At 39.0% G+C, this 26,457-nt stretch overlaps 1 protein-coding gene across 1 annotated transcript in view; it reads left to right on the forward strand.

Annotated features, from left to right (window-relative positions):
• Nucleotides 1–26,457, forward strand: part of LOC115217875 — a 206,861-nt gene that overhangs the window by 135,556 nt on the left and 44,848 nt on the right. Inside the window, 1 exon segment of the mRNA XM_029787592.2 lies at nucleotides 21,827–21,939. Within this exon segment, the coding sequence (XP_029643452.1) occupies nucleotides 21,827–21,939 (113 nt within the window).

Below are 26,457 nucleotides of genomic sequence, written 5' to 3' on the forward strand. Positions count from 1 at the left end.
GACTTCTGAAAGGAGTGAGCTGGGTCTGCACCAGCAGGCTGCTGGTACTCTTCTTTTTAGCTTGGTAAACAAGAGCAACAGTAAATGAAGTGTCTTGCCTAAGGACACAATGTTTCATTTGGCCAAGGAATTCAACCCCTAATATGATTGTGAGCTGGACACACTAACCACTTAGCTACATGTGTATGCTTGTCTTTATTTCTTCTCACCAATACTGGTTCAGCAGCAATAATGTTTCATGTCCTGCAACCTGACAGTTCAATATGTGAAGACCAAGGAAACAGAACACCTTTCTTCCAAAGACAATAGAAAAGAATTGACTCCAGGAAAGAGGCCTACAACTGCAGAATGCTACCAGAAGGGTTGTCCTAACCACAGAGGCACCAGATCACTCACCATTCTTCAGTTTTTACTTTCATATTAAATCCATTACAAAGGTGTTAATCATGTTTTTGACCAGGTGCAGAAATTAATCTAATTGTGGTTGTATTATCTGGTCTGCTTTGTGGTGTTTGTTCTGACCCTTTACATTCTGAGTTCAAATCTTGCAGATGCCAACTTTAGCTTTTATTTCACTGGGGTCAAATACTGGAGCCTCTATGGCATTGACTAATGCCCCTCCCCTCAAAATTCTTTATTGTAGTGCTTAAATTGGAAACCATTATTTTTGTCTGTTGGCAAATGTTTCCAGTCCAGGCAACCAACCTTTGTCAGTCTTCTTTTTCCCTGCTTCTTTTCACTTATAAGCTGGCAGAAACGTTAGCACGCCGGGCGAAATGCTAAGCAGTATTTCGCCTGCCGCTACGTTCTGAGTTCAAATTCCGCCAAGGTTGACTTTGCCTTTCATCCTTTCGGGGTCGATTAAGTAAGTACCAGTTATGCACTGAGGTCGATGTAATCGACTTAATCTGTTTGTCTGTCCTTGTTTGTCCTCTCTGTGTTTAGCCCCTTGTGGTAGTAAAGAAATAGGTATTTCCTCTGTCTTTACGTTCTGAGTTCAAATTCTGCCGAGGTCAACTTTGCCGTTCATCCTTTGGGGTCGATAAAAGTACCAGTTGCATACTGGGTCGATTTAATCAACTGGCCTCCTACCCCCCAAAACTTTGGGCCTTGTGCCTAGAGTAGAAAAAAACAACAGCAACAACAAAAAACAAACAAAAAAAACAAAATGCAGATATAAAAGATTTAAACCAGGAAAAAGTTTCTGTGGAAGTTTATCTCTCCACTTTGTTGCAATAAAAAAAAAATGGAAACAAAAAAAAAAAAACAACACTATACGCCATCAATTAACTGTAAATAAGTTTAAATATACACTACAGCTATTTGAGGCCTCGACTCCTCTCCACACACACACACACATACACACGCACGAAGTACTCACAGACCGTGATAACGAGCAAAAGAGGGAAAACATTCTTCATTGTAGATAAACAGACATCTTCGTGTATGGCTGTTTTTTCTTCCTTTTCTGGGGCTGGGCAGAGGGAATATAAAATATTTTATAAACTGCAATAATCTGCATATTATACCCATCGCTACCACCTCCTTACATTCTAATTAACCTTGTTCTTATCATTGTATTAATTACAAAGAGTTTTTTTTTTTTTAATTTTGAAATGAAAGCAAATAATTTATAAATAATAGAAAGGAAAAAATTAATTTTCCCTCCAGTTTTTTTTTTAATAATTTTTTTTGTTGTTGTTTTGATTTAGTTAATTAACGATATCATTTTATTATTTTATTAGTGGTAAGGCAGCGAGCTGGTAGAATCATTAAGCACACTAGGCGAAATACTTAGTGGTATTTTGTCTATCTTTTATGTTCTGAGTTCAAATTCCACTGAGGTTGACTTTGACTTACATCCTTTTGGGGTCGATTAAATAAGTACCAGTGAAATACTGGAGTTGACTTAATCCCCCACCCCAAGCTGCCCTTGTGGCAAAAATTTGAAATCAGTATTTCATTAGTGGTAGGTGATTAACAGAATCATTAGAACATAAGAAAAATACCTCCTCCCCAACGATTTATTCTCTTTGAGTTCAAATCCCACTGGAATCCCCCTCCCATCAATGATTAATAAAATGAAATAATTGGGGTTGATTTAATTGTCTACTCTCCCCCCTTGAAATTACTGGCTTGGTTCCTAAATTAGAAATAATATTTTTATTTATATTTCATAAATTAAAAATTGCTAAGCTAAACCTATTGATTTCTTTAGATGAGGCAGGCATTGAACCAATTTTTGCAGAACAAATTTATTAATTGTTGGAATGACAGCCTTTGGGTGTCAGAATTTCGTCTCTAGGCTCAACCAGTACTTGGAGAAGAATAGTCGTGTATATTCTTTAGTCTGACATTGTAAACCTTCTCAAAACACAACCAAATTTGTTTATTTAAATTGCCAAGATTTTTACAAAGATCACCTCAAGATAATTCTATGACAAGTACAGATTTTATCTATTTTATAGAGAGGAAAGGCCATGTTAACATCAACAGCATTTGAACTCCATATATTATGGATTTCTTTGACAAATGCAGAGAGAGGGTGAGGGTGGGTTTCCCTTTTTTTGTGTGTGTGTGGTAGAGTAACAGTGTTCTTGTGAATTTAATTTTCTTATTGGTACTTATTAACCCTTTTGATTACCAGCCCACCCAAGACTGCCTCTAGGTCTACCAAATTTAATGTTAATTTATGTTCCAAACAACAGCAGTTGTTTTATTATATTCTTCATTTATTCCAAAATTACTTCAAACAAGGGTGAGATGTGAGGTATTTTAAGAGAAATATGGTAACAAAACTGTTAAATTTATGCATTTCTTGAAGACAAAACAAAGACAATTTGGTAGAATTTGACCATCTTGATATCTCTCTCTTTTCTCTCTTTTACTTGTTTCAGTCATTTGACTGTGGCCATGCTGGAGCACCGCCTTTAGTCGAGCAAATCGACCCCGGGACTTATTCTTTGTAAGCCTAGTACTTATTCTATCGGTCTTTTTTGCCGAACCGCTAAGTGACGGGGACGTAAACACACTAGCATCGGTTGTCAAGCAATGCTAGGGGGACAAACACACATACATATATATATATACATATATACAACAGGCTTCTTTCAGTTTCCGTCTACCAAATCCACTCACAAGGCATTGGTCGGCCCGGGGCTATAGCAGAAGACACTTGCCCAAGATGCCACGCAGTGGGACTGAACCCGGAACCATGCGGTTGGTTAGCAAGCTACTTACCACACAACCACTCCTGTGCCTATGTCCACTTTCTCTGCTGGCATGGATTGGATAGTTCAACAAGATCTGATCGGTTAATGGATGCTGTCTTGATCCAATGTCTCAGTTTGGCGGCAGGGTATCCATGACTGGATGCCTTCCCTAATGCCTACCATTTTGTAAGTGTGTACTGCATGCTTTTATTGTAGTACCAGCATTGGTGAGGTTGTCTTCTTGTTTGAAAAACTAAAGAACTACCAAGTCAGAGACAGAATAGAAGAAATGGTGATGATCTTAGGTGAAGCTAAAGGGGTGGGGATTGGTTTATTGTTGGGTGTTGAGGGTGGAGGAGAAGCTGAAACACCCAGGTTATGGAGGGGAAGAAGAAAGAGCAATGTGAGCAGGGGTGTGGTGAGTAGGGGGTAATTTAGGGCTACCTCCTCTCCACTATTCCACAATATATATATAGGTGTGTGTGGGGTGGGGGTGGATATGGGTGAAGTGATGCTACTAGAAAGAGAGAAAAAGATGCTGGTGCCAAGGAGTCAAAGCCAGAGGGTACCCTCAAGGTAACATGTCAAAGTAGATGAAGAAGAGGGAGGGAAGGAAAGAGAGAGAGAGAGAGAGAATTGGTGGGGATAGAAAGATCCAGAAGGATGAGTATAGATTTCAAGAGTGGGGTAGGGGAGTGAGTGATGGATAGAAATGGGGGTGATTGGGATGGGGGTGGTGGTCAAGAGTAAACTAAATTCAATATAAAAATACACCCTAGCTAACACCACCACCACCACACCAGATGCTATTTAAATATCTATTTTAGTAATTAGTTCTACTATTTGGGCCAAATACCCCCTCCCCTCAAACCTATTAATAACAATAATGTAAATAATGTCATTATCGCACTGACTTCTTTATCTCTCTCTCTTTCTTTCTCTCTCTCTCTCTCTTTCTCTCTCTCTCAAATCATTTTATCTGTTACAAACAAAGAACTTTGTAAAAATAATATTTTTGTTTCATTTTTTTTGTTTAACTTTTTCTTCATATTTTCTCTCCAACATAAATATTTTACTCAGATAACCATTCCAGATTCTCCAGACAAACTAAATTCTATCACAGCTGAACTTTTAGAAAGAAGCTCAATTGTTCCATTCTTTAACATTAATAGTATCTTCATAACACACACACACACTATCTCTATCTCTCACTCTCTATTTCTCTTTTCCCCTTCTATTTTTCTTTCTGTCTTTCTCTCCCCCACCATCTCTCTTTCCCCCTCTCTCACCCTCTATCTCTTTCTTTCTCTTCTCTCTTCCCCTCCCTCTCATACACAAATATTTCACCAAAAATATCTGAAATGTCTCCTTACTAATTATTAACACAACCCTCACAGTTCTGTCATCACGGTCGTCATTGTCAAGATAATTATAGTCACTTTAATAATTATGTCAGTGTCCATACCCCCCTCTCAATTCCCCCCTCTCCTCACTCTTCCATCATACAATCATTCCCCCCCTCCCCCGCCAGTTAAAGTGATGTTCCCTAACCTTCTAGATTATTCAGACATCTTAAAAGATGCCGACTTCCTGCAGTGAAGAATTCAAGAGAAACTGCGATGATTTGGTTTCCTTTAAACCCTTTGCCGAGATAAAACTGCATTTGTTTCAGTGAATTTTGAGAATTATGAAGAATTTAGTAAAATAACTTTGTCATTAATACGATAATGTTTGGAACATAAGGAAGATGAAATTTAACAAAATGTTTTAAAATTATGTGTACCTTTCTTCATTGGACACTAAACTCTGCTTGCGAAGACCTGTTGAGGCAAGTGAAATTGAAATCGAAATCAAATTCGATGACTGGCATCCATGCTAGTGGAGCGCTAAGAGCACCATCCGAGTGTGATTGTTGCCAGAGTAGCTAACAGGCTTCGTGCCGGTGGCAGGTAAAAAGCACTATTCGAGCGTGATCGTTACCAGTGTCGCCTCACTGGCACGTGAAAAAAAAACATTCAAGTGAGGTCATTGCCAGTGCCGCTGGACTGGCTCCTGTGCAGGTGGCATGTAAAAAACACCATTTGAGTTTGGCCGTTGCCAGTACCACCTGACTGGCCCTCGTGCCAGTGGCATGTAAAAGCACCTTCTACACTTGCAGTGGTTGGCATTAGGAAGGGCATCCAGCTGTAGAAACTCTGCCAGATCTGATTGGAGCCTGGTGCAGCCATCTGGTTCACCAGTCCTCAGTCAAATCGTCCAACCCATGCTAGCATGGAAAGCGGACATTAAACGATGATGATGATGATGTTTTAAAATGAAAATAGCACATCTTTTCAATCAAAGGGGTTCTGGTAGATTCAAATGGGAATATCTGATTGCTGTTTTCTGTCATCAGAGAATGCCTCTTCCCTTTAGACAAGTTTTTCTCAACTATTTTTTAACCTCTGATGTGTGTGTGTGTGTTTGTCCTTCACCACTGCTTGACAACCGGTTTTGGTGTGTTTACATCCCTGCAACTTAGCAGTTCAGCAAAGGGGTCTGATAGAATAAGTACAGTGCTTAACAAAACAATATCAGTTGTAGGATCACTTCATGCTGTCCACTTTTCTGTGTTTGCTTGGATCATACAGAATTCCTTGAAGCAGATTTCCTACAGCTGGATGCCTTTCCTGTCACCAGCCCTCCCCTGTTTCCAAGCACAAAAAATATTCTCCCAACCCCCCACTCACACACATAAGTGATAGGCTTCGTTCAGTTTCCATCTTCCAACTTCACTCACAGGGCCTTGGTTAAAGTAGGAGACACTTGCCCAAGGTGCTGTGTAGTGGGATTGAACCCAAAACCACATAGGTAGAAAACAAACTTTGTAACCATTCAACCATATCTACATCTAAGAATGTTTTTAAATATTACATGCAGATTGTTGTTGAATATTAGGTGTAGGAGTGGCTGTGTGGTAAGTAGCTTGCTTATGAACCACATGGTTCCGGGTTCAGTCTCACTGCATGGCACCTTGGGCAAGTGTCTTCTACTATAGCCTCGGGCTGACCAAAGCCTTGTGAGTGGATTTGGTAGACAGAAACTGAAAGAAGCCCGTCGTATATATATATATATATGTATGTATATGTTTGTGTGTGTTTGTGTCCCCCAACATCGCTTGACAACCGATGGTGGTGTGTTTATGTCCCCGTAACTTAGCGGTTTGGCAAAAGAGACTGATAGAATAAGTACTAGGCTTACAAAGAATAAGTCTTGGGGTCGATTTGCTCGACTAAAGGCGGCGCTCCAGCATGGCCACAGTCAAATGACTGAAACAAGTAAAAGAGTAACCGTTCCGTCTCATCTTTCAGCAGAGCATGAAAATCTTGAGAAGAAGCGAAACAATTTATGGCCTTCATGTGTTAGAAGTAACAACAATTGTTTTTAATTGTAAAACTGATCTTCGTTAACCTGTATTTAATTACTTGTTTGGTTTGTTAATCAAACAAACAAATATTAACAGGATGAAGAAGTCATTTAAACCAAAACCATCTGGCTTCGTTCTTCTGTTTGCTTCCTTCAATTATTTTTTACCTGATTGTTTTTACCTGATTGAAGGCCAAAATAAAATACTTTGCCAAGCTCCACATAATTGCTGCAGGTTTTTTTTTTCTTTTTTCAGCTTTTTAAAAAAAATTTGCAAATTTTTTTTTGTTGTTGTTGCTTTTTACTTTTGTTATGTGCTGCTCTCTGTGTGTGTCTCTCTCTCCCCACCACCCATACTCTCTCTTTCTTTTTCCTTCTGTCTATCTTTTTCTCTCTCTCCCTCTATCTCTCTCTCCTCTGACCAACACCTACACATTGTATATACAGACAGACATATAAGGTAATAATGTCATTCAGAAATCTATCTTTTTGGAAGAAGCTAACCTTGTATGTCGATAATAAACAAATAAAACACTGCTGGCCACTTTTGTGACTTTATCACTCTCACTTGTTGCTATTTCCAGTCGGTTGCCATTACAATCAACAAGTCAGTGATGTTATTATTTTAAATTATGCTTTCAACTATAATCCAGCCTTCCCGGCAGCAACACCACCACCACCAACAACAACAACAACAGATCTTGTGCGTTAAGGCTGGATAAACACACACACACACGCTCAGTGGCATAACTACTTTGTCAAACTTAACAACAACATCACACACACACACATCATTATTACTATACCAGTTGGAAGCAGTCCGAAGTTACATAAGACAAGTTTTAATTAATGAATTGGGGAGCTTCGAAAAAAAGAAAAAAAAGAAAGAAAGAAAGAACAAGGCCTTTGTATATTTTTCATGCAAATATTTCTTTGAGTAAAATCAAAGTGTTTAAAAAAAAACAAAACAGAGCGTGTGATGTTTTTGCAAGTCTACTTATGAAAACAAACCTGCAAGCATTTTTGAAATGGTTTATTCTCCAAGTGGCGGCAGCTAAACATTTTACTGGAATTCAATTCATGTAAGACTTTAAACATGTCTAGGATGGCTTCTTCTTCTCTCTGCACATGTCAACCACAATTTATATAATTCGGAAATGGTGTTGTCGAATTGATAAAAGTCCAAATGTGTTGTTATCAGCAATATGGTAGTCCATTTGATATAAAATATTGTGTAAAAGATGGACCACCGCCGTTGTATAAGACTTGCTGCATTTTCCAAAAGTACCGCAAATGTTGGACCGGTCATTTGGAGTTGCACAATAAGGTGAGATGAATATTGTTACATAACGATCTTTGGTTTAATTACTTGTAGTTACCAGTGCACTGTACAATTAGAAATATATTTAACAAAATTTTTTCGGTACAAAGACTTACTTCATTCTTTCTTTCTTTTTTGTAGTTTTTAAAAAGATTATTTCTTTTTTCTTTTTTTTTTGCAAGAAAAGTTTTCAAGTACATAATTAGTCACTCTCATGTTCAGCAAAAGTCAATATAGTTTGACAAACCTAGAAAATATAATATAAACATACATATATATGTAAACATACACAAAGAGAGAGAGAGATTTTATTCCAGTCTATTATACACACACACACACACACACTCACACACACACACTCACACTTGTCTTGTGATAGTCTTTGTTTTGTTCTTCAGTGTTTCAAAAATGAGTTTTCAATCCTCTCTGCTGTTAAGCTGCCATTTATATACTTAATCTATGTCAACTTTTGTAAAAGTCAACCTAAAATTAAGGCAAACAATGTGTATCGTGGTCATTGTTCATAAAAAAACATTTTAAGTATATTTTATTAAATTCCCCCTCCCCCCGTCATTAAAATATTTTATTTGTTTTACCTGTTTCTCTGATAACCTTACAAAACACAATTCAATTTACTGTTAATTTTAGAATTTTACTATTATTATTTCATGCTTAAGTTTTTTTTTATCTGACTATTTTCACTTCATAAAATCACAATAGAGGACGAATTAGGCCAGATTTAGTTTGACTTTCTGCCCTCTTAGTTCAAATTTCACAGCTGTGAACTTCACCGTTCAATTTTTCATGGTTCATAACCCCACCCTCTGTCTGTCTGTCTGTCTCTCTCTCTTTTCCGCTTTTTCAAACACACACACACATGCACAATCAGTTCTGTTCAGGCCTGGAAAAGGATGGGTTCTGCTGGACTTAATGTCCCCTTCTCATCAGGGGATGAGGTGGAGGAGGTGAAGAGGCATAAGTAAATTTATCTTTGATGCACCTCTTTTATTTGTTTTGTAGAGGGTTTATTGGACATAGTGTGAGCCGACTGTTGTTATCATTAGGCCTAACTCATTATAAAGTAAATACCACCATGACCATATCCAAAATACAGTGGAGAAGGCTGGCCACTGGATTTGGTTAAAAAGAGACGATGAGCGATAGCTAGAAGAATATTGATCTTTATTTGATAACCAGTTGATCTAGCAAATAGGGCCTCATATCAGTGATGTGGGGAGCAGTGCACATTGATGCCGTTGAGAGGTTGGCCCCAAAACGGTATGCATTCTCTCCTGATGACCCCATACACTTGCTGGCTTCCGGTATGTGGAGTTCTCGACTGGTAGCACTTCCATGTGCAAGTTGTTTGCAAAACATCCCTTATCCAAATAGCTTTATTTATGCATTTGTATCTTGTTATTCCCTGGTGGGTCTTTCTTTTGGCCCTTTATATTCTGAGTTCAAATCCCACTGAGGTCAGTTTTCCTTTCACCCCTCAGTGGGGCAGAGGGTGGGGTGTCAATAACAAACCAGTTATAAATGAATTACTAGAGTTGTTGTTATTGGCTGACCACCCTCCCTCAAAACTCCTGCCTAAATTTGAAACCATTATTATTATTATTCCATCAAGATTGACTTTGCCTTTCATCCTTTCAGGGTCTATAAAATAAGTACCAGTTGAATACTGAGTTCAATGTAATCGTATAACCTCCTCTTCCACAATTTAAGTCTTGTGCCTGTTCTAGAAAGGATTATTATTATTATTATTATTATTATTATTCGTGTCAGTGGCATGTAAAAGGCACCATTTGAGCATGGTCATTGCCACTTCCACCTGACTGGCTCTTGCGCTGGTGGCATGTAAATAGCACCATTCAAGCGTGGTCAATGCCAGTACCACTAGACTTGGCTCTCATGCCAGTGGCACATGAAAAGCACCCACTACACTCATGGAGTGGTTGGCGTTAGGAAGGGCATCTAGCCATAGAAACATTGCCAGATCAGATTGGAGCCTAGTGCAGCCTTCTGACTTGCCAGCCCTCAGTCAAACCGTCCAACCCATGCCAGCATGGAAAGCAGACGTTAAACAATGACAATTATTATTGTTGTTGTTGTTGTTATTATTTGTGTACCATCCGATCGTGGCTGTTGCCAGCCTCACCTGGCCCCCGTGCCGGTGGCACGTAAAAAGTACCATCTGATCGTGGCCGTTGCCAGCCTGGCCTGGCCCCCGTGCCGGTGGCACGTAAAAAGCACCCACTACACTCACGGAGTGGTTGGCATTAGGAAGGGCATCCAGCCGTAGAAACATTGCCAGATCAGACTGGGCCTGGTGCAGCCTTCTGGCTTCCCAGACCCCAGTTGAACCGTCCAACCCATGCTAGCATGGAAAGCGGACGCTAAATGATAATGATAATGATGATGATGATGATATGTATGTGTGATAAGTTTTTTCTTTTCTGAATAAAGTGCTGAATAACCTCAGTCTAATTTGATAATTTCTCTAAAAGAGAGAAAAGCAAAATAATCTATTTTATAAATGGTAGACATTTATCTCCTGATTGTCAGAAAGATTTTATCTGAAAGTTTTCCAGCTGTTTGAAAAGAACCATTTATCATTTCCCTAAAAGACTTCTGTAGATGCCAGGTTTTTCACTGGGCAGGATTCTTAAATCTATCAGCCTTAAAACTCCAATATCTCAATCTATTTGCCTGTGTGACATCTTGGGCAAGTCTCTTCTTCTAAAACCCTGAACTGAGCAAAGGCTTGTGAGTGAATTTGGTCAATGGAAACTGAAGGAAGCCTGTTTGTGTGTGTGTCTCCTTGTACTGGCATCGTATAATTGTTGTGTCACCGTCATTCAAACAGCGTCAGTCACTTTCAATCTTCTGTGAAAATATATTACCTCACACATAGAAAGCACCTTTCGAGTTTTGGGCCTCATGGAGACAATGACCAAGACCTTTGGCATTATTTTGTGTTTGAGAAGAAGACCCCATCAAACCAAGTAAAATCAATCATGGCAGATGCCAGTGTCATGCAGATGGCACCCGTGCCGGTGGCATGTAAAAGCACCCATTACACTCATGGAGTGGTTGGCATTAGGAAGAGCATCCAGCCGTAGAAAGCATGCCAAATCAGACTGGGGTCTGGTGCAGCTTGCCAGCCCTGGTCAAACCATCCAACCCATGCCAGCTTGGACAATGGATGCTAAATGATGATGATGAGAATTTGGAAACAAGTGAAGGTTGACAAGGGCATCCTGCTGTAAAAAGTTTGTTTCACTGAATTCTGCAAGTATAGAAAAGTAGCTATCAAAATGATGATCATTTTTGTGATAGAAGAGGGAGGAATCAGGGAGGTCATCAGAGATTTTTTTCTTGTTGCATCTGTCTGGATTGCTAGTAAATTATTATTATTATTATTATTATTATTATTCGTGTCAGTGGCATGAAAAAGGCACCATTTATCATAATGGTTAATTTCTCAAGAATGTCTCTTTAAGGAACCATTATTTTGCCTTGTTAACCCTTTAGTGTTTAAACCGGTCATATCCGGCCCAAATATTCAATGTTTTATATTCAAACTGGAATTTAAAGACAATGATTCCTTATCTCTTATCAATCCTTTCATTACTATATTTCTAATAAAACGCTGGTTTTATTTCATTTTAAAAATAAGGAAGAATTTCGTAAAATAACTTTTGTCATTTTTTTAGCTAATCTTTGGAAAATAAATTAACATTTTGATGGAAGGTTTGAATTTGGATCACTTAAAAATGGTTTTACATCATAGAACCAAGTATGGAGGTCTCAGATGCTTTGGTTGTGAATCTTTTAAAGATCTGATTATTTTTCTTTCAATTTCCTTCTAAAAGTATTTTTAAAAGAGTTCAGTTGTTGTAACATCATTAATCTTTTTTTTTTCCATGCTGGCATGGGTTAGACAAACCAGAGAACTGAACCAAGCTCCAGTGTCTGCTTTTGTATAGTTTCCAGAGTTGGATGCCCTTCCTAATGTCAACTACTTAACCTTTTTGGTACCAACTTGGCTGAAACCACGTCTGGCTCTATAGTAAAAAAGTCTTGTTTTCAAAAGTGCTAAATTAAAATTTTCCACCAAACCTTAGTCACAATTTATGTTCCTAACACTAGCTTAATAACAACGAAGTTATTTTTTATATTTAAGATTAATTGAAAGAAACACAGAGCATCACAAAATAAATACAGTAACGAAAGGGTTAACAGGGCATACACCAACACTAGTGGGGTCAGCAAGTAACTTGCAAAGCAAGACCCTTCAACCAAATGGATGTAGAGTTTTGAGGGATGTAACCTTGAACGATATTCATCAGGTGTTTGTTTGCTATCTTTGTGCTATCTTTAGTTGTTGTTGTTTTAAAGCAATCATTCGCATCAAGGTCACCATATCCACTTTTCCATGCTGGCATGGGTTGGGGACAACTTTTTTTCTTTTTTTTTTTGCAGGCAGTGTTTAATGGATGGATGCTCTTCTAGACCCCAACACTTTGTCACCTCTTAAGACATGTGAAGATATGGGATAACTCTCCCCCAAACCAGGATATTTCAATAAAGCAGTCAGGAATCTTTATTCCTTAACCCTTTTGCATTCAGATCACTCTGTCAAATGTAATGCTTATTTATTCACATTGTCTTGAATTAATCATGGATTATCTCATGGCTCTGAGATTTCAATGATGTGATCGCTTATTTTTAATATGACATTGTAGGGTAGGTGTGAAAGACCGGATCTGGCTAGTTTGAATACAAAACAGGTTGAATATTTGGGCCTCAGATATGGCCAGTTTAAATGCTTATGGGTTGAAAGACTCCATAGAAGAAGGCAGTCTCCAGGGAAATTAATGTATATCAAAGAATGTATATCAAAGATAGGCAGATAGAGATGTAGATAAATGAACATAGAGATAGATAGATAGACAGACATAGATAGATATATATATAGATAGATAGGCAGCTCGATAGATAGATAGATAGATAGATAGGTAGCTCAATAGATAGATAGATAGATAGACATAATTAAGTAGAGAGATACAGAGATGTAGACAGACAGAGATAAGGGAAGACATTTTTTAAAATCACGAATGCAGTAGTATACGTATTTATTCTGCAGAAAAAGAAAGTGTCCTACACAAGTTATTTCAGTAATTTTACACTAAATAGTTTCATAGTTGTTTCTCTAACATAGTCCATTGTACATTTTGGCTGCTTTCAAATATTTTATTCATTCTCCTCCTCCTTTCATACGTTTATTGTTGGCCTACAATACAATACAACAGCTTTCAGTACAAACCAGTCATCTGTTTAGAATTTTTCCTTTTCTTTACAATTATGTGTTTTTCAAATTTCAATTTCATATAGGGTTGTGTTGTGTTTATAGCTACACGTGTGTGCATGCACACACACACTAGTTCAGTGGGGGAGTTATTTGAGGCAGGATTTTACAGCTGGATGCTTTTCTTGTTCCTAACCCTTAACTGTTTTTCAAATAAGGAATCTTTTACCCCAAAAGTTCTTTGAAAGTGCAAAGCAACTGATTGTAAGGCATCAAAGATATTGGTAAATTGATGCAGGAAAATGCTATCAAATTTGGAGTATGTGATGTAAATGGCTGCAAGTTGGGTGAAACAGTACCATGCTGGTGGAAGAGGAAATTATCCATAGGTGCAGGTGTGGCTGTGTGGTAAGAAGCTTGCTTCCCAACCACATGGTTCTGGGTTCAGTCCTTCTGCATGGCACCTTGGGTGAGTGTCTTCTATTATAGCCTATGGCCAATCAAAGCCTCGTGAGTGGATTTGGTTGATGGAAACTGAAAGAAGCCCATCCTGTTTGTCCATGTTTGTTCCCCACGACCACCTAGCATCTGGTGTTGGTGTGTTTACGTCCCCATTGGTTAGTAGTTCAGCAAAAAGAGATTGATAAAATAAGTGACATGTTTAAAAGAGAAAAAAAGAAAATTAAGTCCTGGGGTCAATTCATTTAACTAAAAATTCTTCAAGATAATGGTGCTCCAGCATGGCCACACTTTAATGATTGAAATAAGTTAAAAATATAAGATAATAAAGACAGATAATTAAAGAAATGTAGGTAGAAACAGATATCATCATCATCATGTAGCATCCATGGGTTGGAAGGTTTGACCAGGGCTGGTAAGCTGGAAGGCTGCACTCCAGTCTGATTTGACATGGTTTTCTACAGCTTGATGCTCTTCCTAATACCAACCACTCCAACAGTACAATGGGTGCTTTTACATACCACTGGCACAGGTGCCATTTGCGTGACACTGGTCTCTGCAACGATTGTGATTTTGCATGGCATCATGGGTTTTCTTCTCAAACACAAAATAATGCCAAAGGTCTCGGTCATTGCCTCCATGAGACCCAACACTCAAAAGGAACTCAGCCATTTTACCTCCGTGAGGCCCAACGCCGAAAAGGTGCTTTTTATGTGTCGCTGGCACGGGTGCCAGTTATGTGACACCAGCATCAGCCACAACTACGATTCCATTTGGATTGACAGCTCTTCTCAAGCACAGCAGATCACCAACACACCAAAAGCTTTGGTCTTGCAGAAACCATGTATTTTGTAAGATCAGAATCGGTGAATGTTTACTGCTTTGTTACAAATCTGTTTGATGTTTGACAATTAGTAAAAAATAAACAAAGTGCCAAAGAATGATTAATGGTTATTAATGTCTTTTTTTAATCAATTTATTGACTGTATTCGGTCATTTGTACGTCTGACCTGAGAGGTTAAGATAGCAGTCAGTCGTCCAAAGTTCAGATATTTATATTCATTGAACCTCAGTGAAAGGAGAAACTTCTGTTCACCTTTCACCCATTAGTTCAGTGTTTTTCAAAGGAGGTGGGCCTGTGAGGGTTGAAAAGAAGCCAGACAAAAAAAATTAACCTTTATGTTAACATATCTCTGTTGCTTCAATTATTTTTGAAAATAACGAAGAATTTAGTGAAATAACTGTAGTAAATTAGTAAACTATAGTAAATTTAGTAAAATAACTGGCATTTGGAATATGAATTATTTTGATAGGTGGTTTTAATTTCAGGAAATTTGTATCTGAGAACCAGGAGTGGTCTCCGGTGAGTTGGTACCTTATGGTTGCCCAATGCTATGGCAAAGAAAGAATTGTACAGATACGAAATCTTTTGGAGTAAAGATTATTTGCCAACATAACATGGCAGTCCTGGTTTAGGACTAATGTTGCTGTAATTTAGCCCCAGGAGACATCATCTCCAGCTGGCTAATACGACATGATCTGTGTCCTTATATTTTCGAACAAGGGAATCTAGCACCCTCACTCAGCTCAAAACAATATCTGTGTATCGCGATTTCTGATACACAAAAATATAAGGACATAGATCGTGTCGTACAACCAGCTGGAGACGATGTCTCCTGGGGCTAAATTACAGCAACATTCGTCCTAAACCAGGACTGCCATGTTATGTTGGCAAATAATTTTTACTCTGAAGTACTATGGCTGAATATCTCTCATGAGATTTACAAATAGTAATTTGGAAAACTTTTTGTTTTTCCATCAATAAAGAAGGGACAGTGGAAGGATGGTAAAAAATTGGGGCTGGGGGGGACTGGTGTTTGTTGGGTTCCAGAACTGTTGCCCCTAGTTGAGAGCAGATTCCTGTTAATTGTAGAAAGAACTTCAGCTGCAAAAATATCCTCAAACCACCTTAGTAATGCTTGCTCATGCTGGGGCACTAGTGATGGTGCCACATGTGAAAAGCACTGGTGCTGGTGCTACATAGAAAGCACCCAGTATACTCTGTAAAGTGGGTGGCGTTAGGAAGGGTATCCAGCTATAGAAACCATGGTAAAACAGACGAAGGAACCTGGTGTGGCTCCTGGTGTTGCCAGCTCCTGTCAAACCCAGGCCAGGATGGAAAACGGATGTTAAATGTTGATTGTTAAATGAAACAAATGTTGACCAAGGAACAATATGTGAATAGACATGTTTAGAAAAACACATCCCACTCTTCGTAGAATAGAAAATTAATGTGGAACTCTAAATCACATGGCTGCATCTACACACACTCATGCCATACATTACATATTTACTCACGTACATACATACATACACACACACACACATACATACATGCATACATACACTCACATACTCGTACATACATCACATGCATCATACGTACACACGAGGTGATATAAAGTTGTACAATATTTCCTTTATGTAACTCAGTGACAATTTAATTGCATGAAATGAAAATGGTTCTTTTTCTTTTTATCTCTTCATCTTTCTATGGCTTTGTTACCCCACCCCTTACTTCCTCATTGTTTTAAACACTCACATTCGACATGATTGATAGCCATGTTCACTGAATTTTAATTATTTGGGCATTACTATTGTCATTGTCAAACCATTTCGTTTCACTCCAGCTCCATTGTAAAAAAAACTAACAATGTCATTTATCTTCTCTCCCTTTTCCTCTCTCTCTCTCTCCCTCCTCATTGATATCCAGTTGAGAGCTGACAAATGGATCTCCATGTTTACATCCGTTTCTCTCTTTGCTTTTCCTTTTCCTTGGACATTTTCTATTTTGTCATATTTCTCGTCATATTGTGGAAATCTTTTCCACACACACACGAGCATGCACACATGTGCACACAGATAGATAGATAGACACTCAGACAGACAAAACTGCTTTGGTTTTTAAATTCTCTTTAATTGGATATATATATATATATATATATATATCGTTATTATGTTAAACTGTCATACGTCCAAATTTGGTCAAATACATTTTTTCAATATTTATTTTTGCTTGCAATAGCCGGTTCTTTTGGTTAAACTATTGTATCTCCAGCTGCTTCAGATGCCAAGATAAGAAAATTGTCAAAGTGTAGTACAACGTTTTGCTATGGAATGGTGAAACTATTTTTTCATTTTATGAAAAAGCAACGTTTTGGACTTACAACCCTTTGCATAATAGCAACGACACACACACACACACACACACACACACACACATATGGGCTTCTGCACCGTTACTCTCTCCCAGATTCCACCCACAAAATATTGACTCAGCCTGTTATAGATTAACCAACTCCCAAATACCAGTGCCTACCCTTCTACCAATATTTATTGCTTTGGTAGAAAAGTAGTTGATACTAGTCCAAAGTGGTGCACATTGGTAACCCAGGGCCAAATGGTTGTGTAGCAATCTTGCTAACCACACAGCCAAGCCCACACACGTGCACCCCACACCCCTGTGCGCACGCAATGTTAAATAATTCATATGACCATCCTTGTTTATATACAAGAACAAAAACCTTTAATAGGAAGAAGAGAAAGAGAATCAAATTATATTTATATGCTTTTTTTCTCTTTTTGTTTGTCTCTATAGAATTGACATCTTTAACGTTGATGCTGCCTTAGTTTGGTACCAGATGACCTAGTTTTGTTGGACCTAAGCATATGCCTGGTACTCATTGTATAAACTCTAGATGAATGACTGTCAAGGCACCCCCCTCCCCACCTCTGTCTCTAGGCATGGTTGTGTGGTTAAGAAGTTTGCTTCCCAGTCACGTGGTTTCAAGTTCAATCCCACTGACCAGACATTGAGCAAGTGCTTTCTACTATGGCCCCAGGTTGACCAAGTGTGTGTTTGTGTCTCCTTATCTTCGTATCACATGACAGTTGTAAGAGAAGTATCCACTGGCAACCAGTTGATGCCCCTGCTCCCCCTTTGGTCTTCTGTGAAGCTATGTTTCACCATGGAGAAGTATTAGTTCAGCTAGAAACACGTGAGGGTCAGCAGCAGGAAGGGCACCCGGCCGTAGGAAGTCTATTTCAACAAATTCCATCCAACCTATGAAAACGTGGAAAAGAGGACACCTGAAATAATTATGAGTTATATATCATCATCTAGCATCTGTTTTCCATGCTGGCATGGGTTGACTGGATCTGGTGAGCTAGATAGCTATACCAGGCTCCAGTCTGATTATTGCTTGGTTTCTATGGCTGGATGCAACCACTCCGATCATATATCATGCGTCTCCTTTGCGGCAGCACATCTCTCTCTCTCTCTCTCTCTCTCTTGTATCTGTGCCAGTTAACCTTGTACTTCCTCTACAGCAAGACACCTGTTTCTGTCTCACTATAATCTTTTCATCATCCAACAAAAGGTCACCTCCTGCAATCCCCCCCTCCTCTCAAAAGATTTTTTGTCTTGCAGAGTACTTGGTGACCCTGTCAGTGCAGGTGCCACTTAAAAAGCACCCAGTCCACACTGTAAAGTGGTTGGTGTTTGGAAGGGCATCCAGCTGTAAAAACCTTGCCAAAACTGACCTTGCCTGTGCATTTGACACATAAAAAGCACTGAGTCCACTCTGCTGAGTGGTCAGTGTTAGGAAGAGCATCCAGCTGTAAAAATCCTGCTAAAACAGACACAGAAGTCCGGTGCAGGCTTCTGCCTGGCCGGCTCCTGTCAAACAGTACCACCCATACCTACATGGAAGGCAGATGCTAAATGATGACAATGGTATATATATATATATATATATATATATAAGGATAATCTGGTGCTTGACTGAGGAAAGAAAACTTCGAATGACCCGTCCTTACCTTCTTTGTATCGTCTATCTGCATGTTTTATTGTCCCTTTTTGTATCACCTAGCTGTCTGGATGTTTTGCATTCTTGTCCCATTTTGTATTTTATACACACACACACACACACACACACACACTTTGTTATACATGTGCTTTCCATGCTGACATAGCTTGGATGGCTTGTTTACACTCCAAGTCAGTTCTTATACAGAGTTTTTGCCCTCCAAGATGGATGAGGGGACCACAGCTCCTTTGTAGGTTTCCCTTTTTGGCATGGTTGCTCAACTGAAAGCAATCATGGCACCAGCACTTGAGGGGTTGCCAGACCCTTGACACAACAAAGGGCTCTCTTGAACCACATCATCATTGATTGTTCACTGACCACTTTATAAAAAAAGTACTCAACACTGGGGTCATGTTGTGGAGTCTTTGTTACTCCACAATGTGTTGATTGACTCAAGGCAACAACGACAGAGAAGGTGTGAGGTGGGGGTCGGATAGAAGTGATTGTAATGGCCAAATAAGGACCAGGAATGGCTGCATTGGGGGAGACATGAGTAAGGTGAGAGACTGTCTGTTGCTGAAACAAAATTTAAATAACTCCAATGTTTTATTTTTTTTTTTTATATATTCCATGATTTTTTTTTTTCATTAAAATCTGAAAAAGAAAAAAAAAGTCCTGTCGTTTAAATTATGGGACTGTTTCATGACTTGTTTGAATTTCATGAAGTCAGCAGCAAATAAGAATACAAACAAAAGCAGAGAGAGAGAGAGGGGGGGGGACAATATTATAAGACTTGTATTTCCAGCCTTACTAATAGAAGAACCTGTGCATGTCTCTTCTTCACACCCCCCCACTCTCAACACCTCCCCCTACTCTCAACTCCTCCCCCCAATGTCACTTCTCTGCGGTCTGCTGTCTAACCAAATATGGTGTATTTCGTCACTCAAACAACATTTCCAATGTTAGAGACACTTGGCATTGTTTGGAAAATCTTTGCATTTTGTTCTACATTTTGTTTTTTCACCCCCCACCCCCGCTTCTCCTACAAAATGTTTCTATTACTAATTGCAATATAAGGCAACAAATTGGTGGCAGAATCATTAGTATCGCAGGCAAAATGCTTAACAGCATTTCATCTGTCTTTGTGTTCTGAGTTCAAATTCCACCGAGGTCGACTTTGCCTTTTATCCTTTCGGGGTTGATAAATTGAGTACCAGTGAAACATTGGGGTCAATGTAACCGACTAGCCCCCTTCCCTAAAATTTCCGGCCTTGTGCCTTTAGTAGAAAGGACTATTTATCGCAGGAGATAGGCAGAATCATTAGAGCATCGGGCAAAATGTCTTGATGGTATTCGTTCCATCACATATGCCTTCTGAGCCTCAGTCATCTTTTCTTTTCATCCTTGATAAAATAAAATAGCACTCAAATACTAGGGTCACTGGTAACCGCTACCCCCTCCCCTCAAAACTGATGGCATTTTGTTTAATCTAGAGAATATTATATCTTTTATTGTGTTTATCAGGTTTTTTGTTTGTATGAAGAAATATTGGTGCCTCGTAAAAAGCAATGCTGCTTGTGCCACATAAAAAGTAATGGTGCTGGTGCCACGTAAAAAGCTCCCCTGTACCCTCTATAAAGTGGTTGGCATAAGTTTGTAGAAACCCTGCCAAAACAGACAATGGAACCTGGTGCTGCTCCTGGCCTTACCAGCTCCTGCCAAACCATCCGACCCATGCCAGCATGGAAAACGGACGTTAAATGATGTTACTTGAAAAAACAAAAAACCAAAAAAAAAAACCTGACTAATTCCAGGAAAATGTCGTCAGTGTGGGTTTGCGTGTGAGCCTGCATTGCCACTCCATCATTTGTTTGCATCATCAACATGTGGTCTGTGGTATTGACAACGAGTCTGTTGACAGAAACTTATTTGTTTACCAAAAGTCTTGAACAACTGAAGGTTACTAAGAATGAAGGAAGATAAACAAACATGGGTTTCTTTCAGGGCATCGCAGCTGCGTGTGTGGGAAGAACGATGCACCATAATTGAAAATGCAGTTCTGTTGAACGTCATCGTGGAACGTGGGATGATTAGATTAGCGGCAGGGGGTGGGGCTTAAAATGGGTTTCATAACATTTATATGGATTAAAGTAAGATTATGTTTTAGTCACCACGAGTCAAGTTAATGAAGGTTAAAGAATGAAAAGACTTTATGTAAAGACATGTTTGCCGCCGCCGCTCTGACATATTTACTCTGTTTGGGTGGTACTTCTGATGAGATAATGGTATTTACAGAATCGGCAAAGAATTGGACACCATGACTTGCACTATTTAGTCATGGTTCTTCACAGTCTGAGTTCAAATCCCACTGAGGTATTTAAACATTGCCTTTCATCTTTCTGGGGTTTATGATATACAGTGTCCTTAAGGAACTGGGGTCAGTTTTAACTAGCCAATTCCTAGTTCCCTCATCTCAAATCTCTGGCCCTTGTGTTTATATTAGAAGCTCAGCAGCATTTCTTCCAGTCCTTCATTGTCTAAGTTCAAATACTTTTCATATCAACTTAGCCTTTCATCCTTCCAGGTTCAACAAAATAAGTACCAGTTAAATACTACGGTTGATGTAATTGAGTATTGTCTTCCCACTAAAATTACCGGCCTTGTGCTCAAACTTGAAAATTATTTAAGACAGCAAATTGGTCCAGCGATTAGAAGAGAATCTCTTGTGTTCATTCTGAGTCTATGCAGAGTTTAATTCCTGTAGAAATCAACTTTATCTTCCATCCTTCGGCCACAGTCTGCTTGGGTGGTAGACATGATCCATTGCCCAGTTTGGTGTCACCTGCTGGTCCTCAGGTGATTTTATCAAAGTTTATTCTGTTGCTTAATATTCAGGTTGGATCGCCAGTTGGAAAGTACCTCCCTCTGGTCTTGGTGGTTCTGTGAGTAGTCATGGATACTATTTCCCTCCTGACTAAAAGAAATGGAAAAAAACAATTTTCTTTAAAAAAATATATTAAATTCAAATAAAAGATCTGAGGCTCACCAAGAATACTTCAGTGGTCCATTTGTGGCCCCATTGAGATTACCAATCCCTGTTCTATAGTCAAAATACATTTTACTTGTATCAACTGTAGTTTTCTTGATCTGAACAAAATCTACAGAATAAATGTAAATTGATTTAAATAAATTTTTAAGGAATAAAAACTCCAAAATGAATTCAAATTTTTCTCTTTTTTTCTTTCAGATGTTAAATAACTTTGCCACAGATTTGGATATTCTGCTGAGCGACCTTTCTCAGTCTTGTCCTGTCTCCAACCCACCAAACTTTTCTCCTCTAAAACTGGGTGCATCAAAAAAGTAAGTATTTACCATTATTTCTTTGTCATATTTAATTTTCTATTAATGATGTTTGTTTTTTTTTAACATGTCTGTCCATGGGGGAAATATCTCCTTGCTTGGAAACAAGTGATGTTTGAGCAACAGGAAGGATGTCTGGCCATTACAAATCTGCCTCAACAATCTATCTATCTATCTATCTATCTAGGTCGTCCCACAGGACTCCCCAACACTGTTTCCACACGTTTTCCCCATTCATCTCGATCCTCCATAATGGGTTGGATGGTTTGACAAGGGCTTGCAAGGCCAAGAGCCATACCAGGTTCCATTGTCTCTTTTGGCAGGGTTTCTACAACTGGATGCCCTTCCTAATGCCAACCACTTTACAGAGTGTACTGGGTACGTTTTATGTGGCACCAGCACCAGTGCTCTGTATGTGGCACCACCACCACCAGAGCCTTTTACATGGCATCAGCACTGACAAGGTCACCAAGTACTTGGCAAGACAACACTCCCTCAAGTGGCAGCGGTTGTAGTATTGAGAGGAGCACGTTTCATTCACGCCTAATATTTTGTTGGCTGAGCAAACATTACAAGACTATAATTTAGATCTCATGGAAAATTCATGATGTTAATTTTTTTCCCCTTTTCTTTTCTCTTAATTAGGCTGATTTTATTTACTCCTAAAAAAGTATAAAAAATGCACATTCCTAGTGCCCCCCACCCCAACTAACCACCACAAACACAGACCCCTTTCTGAAGCAAATTCAAAGCAACTGTATTTCACAAATAAAAACTTAACCCATCATTGCCCCACTTTTCTTCAGCACCCCCTTGGAAGTTCCCACTCCCCCCAACCCCAAGGGGGCTGCGCAATACTGCCCACTTTGAGAAACACTGATCTAAAACCTCACGAGTCCTGCAACTTATACAAGATTAAAGCTCAATTAAATAGCACAACTGACATTGTGCAGAAACCAAGCCCAACAGAACATAAATTAATATTGCAAGAGACTAAAGTCTACAACAAAACAAACAGGAAGAGCTTATATTCCCCCAATCATCAATATGAACACCTGAACACACCTGGGGAACACAGACATGCACCAGGTGCAGTAGAGATTTGCACGAAACTAACCGAAGAAAAATCAATGATAATGAGTGGAATGTAGAAAAAGTGTGAGGAGAGGACAAGAGAGAAAGCGGGAGTGTCAGGAGGGATTGCCTTGTAAATTAAAAATCATGTACAATGCATAAATTGAAAACTCTTAGTGAATGAAATGTAGGTGGGGGAGGGCAGATTAGGACGTTCAGTGGAAAATATGGAAGTAAAATGGGAAAGTAAAAATGTATGGGAGTTAATACAGCAGAACCTTGCAGTACGAGTGCACCATTGTACGAGTAATTTGCTGTACGAACCGAGACTCATGTGAATTGTAGTCTTGAAGCATGAGAGGAAATCTGTAGTAGAAGCACTCAAATCACCCCACCTTTAAAGGTAATTCAGTTAATAAAAACCAGTTTACAGATTTCTTTTGCATTCTCTTTTTTTATAATTCTCATTTCATTTGTAACTAAACTGTTTCTGTTTTAAAACCCACAAAAAATTATTTTTGATTGGTTTTTTTTGGGGGGGGGGGCTGGAATGGATTAATTATATTTTAGTTAATTTCAATGGGGCAAATTGATATGGAAAAATAGTAAATTGTAAGACGAGCTCGGTCATGGAACGAATTGAACTCATACAGTGGGGTATCATTGTATTTGAAATAAAGCTGATGGTTGGACACCCTGCAAAAAGCTCTTGTGTTAGGGGCCACATAAAAGTCACCTAGTACATTCAGGTAACTTGGTTAGTGTTAGGAAGGGCATCCAACCGTAGAAACCTAGACGTAGCTGCCACAGTCTGCTAAACCTGTTGAATCCTGTCAAACAGTTCAGCACATACCAGCATGGAAGACCCGGTGTTAAAAGGAAAGATGATGTAGATTATCACCACAATCATTTAACTTCCATTTTCCATGCTGGTATGGGTTGGACAGTTTGACAGGAGCTGACTATCTGAAGGGCTGTTCAGGCTCCATGTCTGTTTTGGCAGGGTCTCTATGACTGGACGCCCTTCCTAACACCATTAATGTGAAAATGGCTATGTTATTAGGGATCTGGTTTTTATCCCTTTAGCTTTTAAGCCGGTCACATCCAGCCAAAATATCCATCCTGTTTTATGTTCGAACCGTCCAGATCTTGCCTCCCAAACCTACCCTGCAATGTCATTGTAAAAGTAAACAAAGCCCATCGTTAAAATCTTGAAGCCATGAGATAATGTATGATTGATTCCAAACTGTGTGAATGAGTAAGTATTGTGTTTGGCTGAGTGATCAGATGAGTGCTAAAAGGGTTCTAATGTTTCATGTTTTCTCCTTTGAAGAACTTGAAAACGAGAGCACAATTGTCTGTTTGTTTGTTTAACATTAGTTTTTTTTTGATGCAAGAATTGGTCTTTCAAGAGATAACAAAAGAAAGTTTCAGGATTCCTGTGGCTGGATGCTCTTTCTGTTGCCAAAGAAATCCTTCACTTTCTTTATTCTAGAAGTATTTGAAAGTTGCAGGGAGGCTGGTTATGATGTCGGGGACAAGGCAGGTCAACATTAGCACTGTTTCACTCAAGTGGTGATGGTGTGGATGGAGCATCAGCATCCACCCTCCACTCCACCTACTCTCTCACACTTGCACACACATTCTCTCTCTCTCTTCCTCTGTATGTGTTTCTCTCTCTTCCTCAGTCTCTCTCTCTCTTCATCTGTCTCTCTCTCTCTTCCTCAGTCTCTCTCTCTCTTACTCTGCCCCTCTCTCTCTCTTTCTCTCTCTTCCTCTGTCTGTCTCTCTCCCTCCCTCTGTCTGTCTGTCTCTCTCTCTCTCACACACACACACTCTTGCTCCTAACTCATGCCCTGAAATAAAACCAAAATGCTCCCTAATTTACCCCCCTCCACCACCACTACCACTGATAGTTGTTCCCCTCACCATCTGTGAACAAGGTTTTATCAGTTTAATCTCTACAAACCCAATGAACTTGTTTCCAACCAACAACCAAATGTCATCGCACATGTCAATGTGTTGTTTTTGTTTTAAACCAGATGCTTTTTCCTTTTTGTCAGCATTTTATAATTGATTGTGAAATCTTATCATGGCATGTTTCTGTTGAACCTGGAAGCTCTCCCCTCTGCTGACACACAGCCAAGAATTTGCCTTACACAATTCTACCATTCTCGAGTTGCCTTCTGGAACTTATTCACTTCTAAACACTCTTAAGCTTCCTTCTTGATTGCAATTATTTTTTGTGAATGCATTCAATAATATTTCAACCACACACATCTTAAAGCATCGTTACTGCACCAGGCAAAATGCTTAGCAACATTTCATACACCTTTGCTTTGAGTTCAAATTTCTCTAAAGTTAACTTCACCTTTCATTCTTTCAGAGTTGATAAAATAAATACCGGTAGAATACTGGAGTTGATGTCATCATCATCATCATTTAATGTCTGCTTTCCATGCTAGCATGGGTTGGACGATTTTGACTGAGGCCTGGTGAACCAGTTGGCTGCACCAGGCCCCAATCTTGAACTGGCAGAGTTTCTACAGCTGGATGCCCTTCCTAACGCCAACCACTCCGTAGTACTTATTCTATCGGTCACTTTTGCCGAACCGCTAAGCTACGGGGACGTAAACACACTAGCATCGGTTGTCAAGCAATGTTAGGGGGACAAACACAGACATACAAACATACACACACACACATACACATATATTTATATACACACACACCATACACACGACACACACATACACACACACACAACTGTGGTAAGAAGTTTCCTTTACAAGCACATGGTTCTGAGTTCAGTCTCACTGTATGGCACCTTGTAGAATGTATGGGTATGTGTTTATGCATGTGTGTGTATATATATATATATATATATATATATTATATATATATATATATATATATATATATATATATATATATATATATATATATATATATATTATATATATATATATATATATATATATATAGAGAGAGAGAGAGAGAGAGAGAGAGGCGTGTGTTTATGTAGAATGTGTAGGTATGTATTTATGTATGTGTGTATGTAGAATGTATGGGTATGCGTTTATGTGTGTGCATGTATGTGTGTAACTGTCCAGACACAGGCGTATATACCCTTAAGTATATGCATATATGCACTTATACACAAAATACATTAGTTTAGCTCAGTCCTCAGACTCTTGAATCCTGTTGGATCATACAACCCATGCCAGCACAGAAGAGGAATGTTTGAATGATGATGAAGAGGAGGAGTAGGAGGGTTATTAGGAAGATTAATCTCTGGTTTAACCCTTTAGCATTTAAACCAGCCATAATCCAGCCAAAATAATCTGTTTTATGTTCAAACTGGCCATATCAGGCCTCTCACATCTGCCCTACACTGTCATTCTAAAACTGTTCACCTCACTGAAATTTCAAAGCTAAGTGATA

Source organism: Octopus sinensis, linkage group LG12 (genome assembly GCF_006345805.1).
Source record: "Octopus sinensis linkage group LG12, ASM634580v1, whole genome shotgun sequence".
Classification (NCBI taxonomy): Eukaryota; Metazoa; Mollusca; class Cephalopoda; order Octopoda; family Octopodidae; genus Octopus; species Octopus sinensis.